The following is a 7,353-nucleotide window of genomic DNA, read 5'->3' as shown; positions in this document are numbered from 1 at the left end:
ACTTTCCACACAAATCCTGTAACACCTCATATTTACCCACCCCCTACCCACATCTATTTTGAGCACACAGTGGGTAAATTTTGTACACTATAGAGGTCCTGAGATCAGTTTTGCACTGTTCAGTGGGATCAGTGGCTGCAGTATGGTTTTTGGTATGAGGTATTTCATCATCTGCAATGCAATGAGGTCACCTTATTTGGGAGTGAAATTTCACAGCTAAGCCGAACAATCCAACTACTTGATGAAAAGAGGGGATCCAAAGAGGAGAAGAGACATCATTCATTTCTAGGTCAAGTGACAAAAGATGGACCTTAAGATCTTCTTCAGGGCCTTTTTTTGGTAGTTATCTCCAGAGCCAGGGGTATCTTTAAGGGTGACAACATTGAATGTGCTATGGACCTGTCTGTCATTTATCTCTTATCATATCTCAAAATCTCTGCAGAGTATAAATTATATCAGAAAAAATGTCTGAATTTGGGTGGTGGGGCCAAATAGCTAAGGGGTATTGCTGTATGCTCTTGGTTGTGGTGATTTTTAACCCCCTGTCCTTTCAGGAAAACTGGATGGGATATAAGATTGTTAAAAAGCACAAGATGTCCTGCATTTGTATGTTTCTGAGTGAGTGTTAGTTGTGTATGGAGCAGTAGTTTGAGTTACACTGAATTAATGTTGCAAGGCCTAACAGAGTATGTCACCCTGTTGTGCGTACATATTATGGAGATCGGTGGGTTTTACTGTTATGCCATAGTAAATTACTAAATGCATACCCACTGCATGTCCACAGGCACAGAAGAGACCTAAGCAAATTCATTTCATAAGATCTCTTAAAAGCATCATTAAGTCAATAATTAATTTCTGGATATTTTGGAGACAGGCAAAACACAATACGTTCAAGCTTTTTTTTCTTCTTTTCTTTCTCTTTTTCTTGCATAACAGTAAAATAAAGGATGTACAGGCAAATATATAGCATTTAGGAGTGCACTAAATGTTTATATACATTGGTTGGTTGTCCTTCTGTTTCACTATGTTTCTGCAAACAATATGATATTAGAAAGCAATATTTTATATTCTGGCATCTCTAATGTCATTCGTAAAAAACAAAACAGAGTTCTCTTCAAAAGCAACTCAAGTACATTACTTACATAAGCCATGGACAACTGTGAAATAAACAAACACCAGAACTGGTCGGCACAGTTTAACAGGAGAATTGCTGACTTGACCATTGATAGAGTGATACACAGTAGCCAGAGGAATTTCAACCCCAAACTGCTTTAACATGGTGACTTCACATACCATTCTGGGTAAGCTCCTGATCAAAAAGCAGACTGAAGCGTGGTTCTAATGCTAAATCTCATCCAGTTCTCGTGAGTCGTCATTATGTACACTAACACTTGGCTGAGAACCAGAGTGGACAAAAATAACTTCATCAAGGAAATTGCATACAGAATGCCAAGTTTGATTTAAATTAACTGACCTGATGACCAACAAACTGAATCGATAGAACATGACCTCTTTTCATTGTTCGTATGGACTAACCAACAAATTATGAAATAGCTCAGTTGTTTTTATGATTCACATGAAATCATAGGTTTCTAATGTCACATCAATTCACCCTTTTCATGTACAAAATTCTTTCTTGCAAATCAATCCTGATTATCCTTCAGTTGTAGAAAGTGGCACAAACGGCTGAGATGAATCCTTTGCTACAAACAAACAGCGCAAAACAAAAATCAGTGAAAAAAATGGAAGCAGTCTTCTAGATGTCAGCACTGACTTGCAAATTCTACCAAATGATCAAAGATAGCTTCATCTATTGTAAGCAAGACATGGCACCCCTCACCAAACTAACATGTTTATGCAAGCCTTCACTGTGTTTTGTGATAGAACTTCCACACACAAACTGAGTGTGGTAGTTCAGTGGAACACAAAGCTGTGCCTGACGGCTGCTTTTCCATCACAGAGTGTGAGCCAGCGTCTGTCTCTGACAACTAATAACTTCCAGCAGCATCTCCATTGATACTCTCATATGAATACCGAGGACACTTTCTTGACCATCTGTAGCTAAATTCGATAACTCATTCATGTGTACATAAATACAACTGCATGGCGGAGGATTCTTCTCATTGTCATCGTCGCAGAGAAAGTTTTTGTTTTGTCCACATACATAAAAACATAAATGCCATCTTAAGGTCATAGAAGACCTTGCACTCTCTCTACATCTGGACCCTGAACTAGGTAGTGCAAAAAGACAAGGCAGAGGCTGTTTACAGATGAGGTGCAATGAATGTACATATATACCACAAAAAAAGCCATGCCATACCAACACTCTTCACCCCACGTGGGAAACCTGTTCTCTCTTAAAGGGTCATGCGCACAGTTTTAACACAGTTTTACAATAGGAAGGGAGAGGGGAGGAAGACTTGTGTTTTTACTGATGCACAGTGCCACAAATTGGCAGTAGACTGTCTCTCTCACACACACATACAAAGACATACACACATACAGTGCTACACATAGCACCTCACTACACCTGGTACCAGATACAATAGATCGTACATGTCTAGCCTGGCAGTACTGTGCAAAACACATATTCAGACATATATTCACATAGGTTCATTTTCATACACACACAGCATCTACAACCATACATTCTTCTAACACGTGCACACACACACAGACTCAATCACTCATCCATTCAGAAAAGGAGGAAAGATTAATCTTGTATCACTCTTGCATTGTGGCAGTGAAATGATCCCACTCTTCTGTCTTGGATAATCGTCTCTGTTCTGTTCAGAGGGAGAGGAGAAAGGAAGGAGAGAGGGAGGTGTTTGTTTAGAGTTGCTGCCAGTCACATGTTCATCTCTTTCTGTTTCAAACGATCCCTGTTCCATCAACTCTATTCCTGGAAGACAGAGACTGAAATGCATACACACCGCCCTCTGTCCATGTACAGAAATGAAATAAGCCTGGCCGTGTTTCATGTGTGATCTTTTGTTTGTTTTGTCAATGCTATTGTTGTCGTCGAAGCTCAGAGTAGGATATCCTTTTTTTTGTTGTTGTTGTTAATATAAGATATAAAGAGATGCGCAGAAGGGTTGTGCGCAAATACTGGAAGCACAATGTTGCAGAAGACATGCAGGTTTTATTGGTTATGCAGGAGGGCAAAGAAGCGATGTTCCTCTCTGTGGCGTCCTCCTCTCTCTCTCTCCCTCGTCTTGCATTCCTCTTTCTGCATTCGACACAGTCTCCATCTTTCTGCATTCGACACAGTCTCCATCTTTCTGCATTCGACACAGTCTCCATCTTTCTGCATTCGACACAGTCTCCATCTTTCTGCATTCGACACAGTCTCCATCTTTCTGTCTCACTTGCCATCGTTTTCTTCATGCACGCGTCTCTTTTTTGGAGTGAGGTTTGTTTCCCAGCAGAGCGTCGATCTCGCTCACTGCCTGGGGTGTCATCTGGGTGAGCACCTGACAGACAACAGAAAATTGTGTAAACCTCCACCTATTAACTCCTTTGTTTCCTCTTTTTTAACAATGGGCAAAATAATAGGTGCAATTAAAATTTCACTCTCTAAAAAAACATTGAATGTAACACAAATTGAACAAAAAGCTTGTATAAGACTACACACAATAATTATAATTGCACGATAAGGCTATTTTAGTACTTAACATTAATGTGCAAATTGCCTGTGGCCCTTTGTATGTTTGTATGAGTGGGAGGCTGGATGCTGTGCATCAAAATGGTGTAGTTGTGGCCTGATTGCTGTGTGGTCTGTGTGGTGGTGGGGGTTGTGACATTGTAGCGTTGTAGCGTGAGTTCAGTTACCTGCAGGGCCCCCAGGTTCTCGATGAGCTGGTCTGTGTTCGACACGCCCATGAGCACGGAGCTGACCCCCTCACTACGCAGACACCAGGCTACGAGAGACACACACACATTGACGTACAGTATGTCCTGTCTTCTGAATTCGTTTATCTATGCTGCTTTCTGCCGAGTGGAATAAGGAAACTGGGAAATGTTATGGTACAAGAACTTATACAACATGGTTTATAGAAATTCTACTTTATTAAGAAGAAATATCTAAGATAGGTACGATATACTTGATTTCTACATATTCACAACTGTTTTCTCTGTATGAAGCTATAAAGCTATGTATTGCACACAATTAAAATGCACAATTAAAATGTGTTGTAATGTTTGACTTAAATCAAGAACTATCCTCTTGATTTTTGACCAGTGTTATGTTTTAAGGTTTTTGGGTCAAATGAGACATCACATCAGTGAACACAATACACACACACACACACACACACACACACAGTATCGCAAACACAGAATCAGTTGTAAAGCATTACCAATAGCTAGTTGTGCAGCAGTGCAACCCATTCTGTCAGCCAGCAGGTGGAGCTCTTTGATTTTGGCCAGCTGTCTGCGGCCCTCCTCACTGTTCACACGCTCTTTCAGCCACTGGTAGCCCTGACACATACAAAATGGAGATTCGTCACCAACGCTAAATACACAACTCTAAAGTCACAAGCTAGACTCACATATTTCATTGTGGCCACTATAATTTTTATTACCACCGTGTATATATCATACTTTCACTCACTCAACATTTAATCAATAAATCAAAGCACTTGTTTTCTTATTTCTGAAAACTAAATTTTTTAGACATTTTCTTCTGTGTAACTATTTGCTGAACCTTAACAAAGCACAGGAAAATGGAGTCTTCACACCGACATACTTTCATAGCGGCCCGGGAGCAGTCTGGAACGCCGTCACTGTACTTTCCAGTGATCAGCCCACAGGCCAGTGGGGACCAGGTCATAGCTCCCACTCCTGCGCAAGACCAAGATGGAGGCAAGAGAGGAGGGAGGAATGGAAGGAAGTATAAGAGAGAAAATACATGCGACGATTGGCAAGATAAGAGTGAGGGTGAAGAAAACATTTAGGGTAATTCCACGCAAAACTGTCACGTCCATAACGCAAACACAATGCCATGGTATGGTATGATGTGAATGATGATTACTTTAAATTTGAGCATTCACTCTTCTTGGTTGTAGAACTTAACATGAAATACTTTTCACATAATCATTCGCATCATACAAATACCATGGCATTTAGCTGGCGTTATAGACATGACAGTTTTGCATGGAATTGCACCTTAACAGGTTTTATATTTACGGTCATTCATTTAGCAGATATCTTAATCCAAAATCACTTCCAAGATAGAAACATATTTTATAAATGTAGGCCATACATGCATCCCAAGAACCATTTCCATGCATTGAATTACAGGAACAGAAGTTTAAAATATTTATTACCATAAATGTTGCATGGTTACCAATTTTAACGACAATATTGTTCTTCATCTGCGATGTATGTTGGGTTCTGGAGACTGTGTGTGGTGATAGTGGTGGTGATGGTGGTGGTGGTGGTGTGTGTGTGTGTGTGAGGGGGGGGGGGATAATACTTCATAATGACTGCAATAATCCTCCTGTCAGATATGTGGAGACGCTTAACAGAGATGTAATGACATTTATAATGTAGTCTCGCCAGAGTGGGAAACAGGATAATTACTGACCTATCTTGTGATAGAGTTCAGGCAGTTGGACTTCCACCTTGTCCCTCTGGAAATAGTGGTACTCAGCCTGCTCACACACGGGTGGGATCAGGTTGAACTGGCGTGCCACTGAGTACGCCTCCTAGTGGTGAGAAACAGAACTGCTGTGAGGCACAAATATATTTACAGAGAATAACAGAAGGATTACGAGGTGACAAATGATAGGAACGCACCATGATCTCCATGGCGCTCCACCGGGATGTTCCCCAGTACATTGCCATGCCCTGGTTTATCACAAAGGTCATTGCACGCACGACTTCTGCAAAGGGCACAGAACACACACACACACACACACACACACACCATAAGTGAAGTGAAATGTCAAGTGAAATCTTGTCATTATAAACCACAGACACTGTATAGAATCTTGAATGTGACCATCCCTGACCTTCCATTGGGCTGTTGACATCATTACGGTTGGCGAAGACAATGTCGACATATTCTAACTGCAGTCTGGACAAGGATCCTCGAAGACCTATGAACCCAAAAGAGTCATTAGCACCATCAGCATCACCATTACTTCACTATCATTAACACCAGCATTACCGCCCCTCTAATCACGCCAGCCATCATTACAACCATCCGCATCGCAACTGTAATCAGCTTTCCAATCGTTTTTATTTAATCAAACACTCAGTTGGATAATAATAACCATCATCCACCTCTGTACATTGAACGTTCACACAATGGAAAGCTCCTTACCTTCAATGATATGCTTTCTGGAGAGCCCTCTCTCTGTTTCTGCTCTGGGGGATTAGAAATACAGAGTCAATGCAAAGGAGGATTTGGGAGAAGATTAGATGTTTCCTGTTAGATATATTAATTAGGATATATATACTTCTGTATATCTTGATGTATTATATTATTTTCTATGTTTCTGCCTTTCACTCTGAACTTACTGTCCTCCCCAGTAGATCTTGGTTGTCACTACAAAACTGGATCTCCTAAAGAACATTTTGGGGGAAAAAAGAAAACGTTGAGCAAAATTCGTCAGACACAATGCCCAACTCTGTAGTCCAGGAACAAACTTAGCACACAACAACCCCAGAAGTTCCCTCGCAGACGTAACTCACGGATGAGGCATAAGAACATATGCTATGAGTAAATCACCCTACTTGAAAGCATCTGTCACACAAACACACACACACACACACACACAAACACAAGACCGTGTGACATGATGTGATGTGCTCGGACACACCGCATTGCCCAGCGCGAATGAGTCACGTCAGGCTGCCGTGCGGTATTTACACTAGCTGTGCTCACACTGGGCTCACTCTGGCCTCTCACCTCCATCCTTTCTTCTTGATGATGTTCCCGAGAGTGATCTCAGCCCTACGGAGGACGTGACAGCGCGAGGTGCCGGGGACGGGGACAGGGAGAGGGACAGGAGGAGATAAAAATGTCACGTCATGATTTTCATGCCAGAATCTATAAATAAACCTCAGGCTTAAAATACAGGCAATGGTCTTAATTCAGACTGTAATGCAATACATTATTCAACGTGAAACACAGCTTGTTGCCAGGAAGGAGGCGTAAATGGATGACGGATGGATGCCTGATCGGGATAAATGTTTGGCTGCTTACCTGCCCGAGGCGTAGACCTCTGCCGTGTCAAAAAGATTCACCCCATTCTCATATGCTATGGTCATCAGGTTCTCTGCCATCTGTGTGTGTGTATGTGTGCGTGGGGTGGGGTGGGGGCAGAGAGAGGTGGATGAGAGAGG

The 7,353-nt window shown here is 41.6% G+C and overlaps 1 protein-coding gene across 4 annotated transcripts in view; it reads right to left on the bottom strand.

The window, feature by feature from the left end:
- Window positions 1–860: 860 nt before the first annotated feature.
- Window positions 861–7,353, bottom strand: part of LOC121708761 (voltage-gated potassium channel subunit beta-3) — a 16,837-nt gene continuing 10,344 nt past the window's right edge. The window contains exons 4-14 of one of the 4 annotated variants that reach the window (XM_042091629.1): window positions 7,214–7,293; window positions 6,917–6,961; window positions 6,526–6,570; window positions 6,329–6,372; window positions 5,800–6,101; window positions 5,588–5,708; window positions 4,748–4,842; window positions 4,359–4,479; window positions 3,832–3,920; window positions 3,347–3,473; window positions 861–3,251 (exon numbers count right to left, since the gene is read on the bottom strand). In XM_042091629.1, the coding sequence (XP_041947563.1) occupies window positions 3,384–3,473; window positions 3,832–3,920; window positions 4,359–4,479; window positions 4,748–4,842; window positions 5,588–5,708; window positions 5,800–6,101; window positions 6,329–6,372; window positions 6,526–6,570; window positions 6,917–6,961; window positions 7,214–7,293 (1,032 nt within the window). In that variant the 3' untranslated portion in view covers window positions 861–3,251; window positions 3,347–3,383. Of the gene's footprint in view, window positions 3,474–3,831; window positions 3,921–4,358; window positions 4,480–4,747; window positions 4,843–5,587; window positions 5,709–5,799; window positions 6,102–6,328; window positions 6,373–6,525; window positions 6,571–6,916; window positions 6,962–7,213; window positions 7,294–7,353 lie in introns of all 4 variants that reach the window. The other 3 variants (XM_042091628.1, XM_042091630.1, XM_042091627.1) reach the window with 3 other exon arrangements.

The sequence above is a fragment of the Alosa sapidissima genome, chromosome 5 (assembly GCF_018492685.1).
Source record: "Alosa sapidissima isolate fAloSap1 chromosome 5, fAloSap1.pri, whole genome shotgun sequence".
Lineage (NCBI taxonomy): Eukaryota > Metazoa > Chordata > Actinopteri > Clupeiformes > Clupeidae > Alosa > Alosa sapidissima.
Note: the sequence above shows the minus strand (reverse complement) of the source record. Positions and strands in the feature narration are given on the sequence as shown.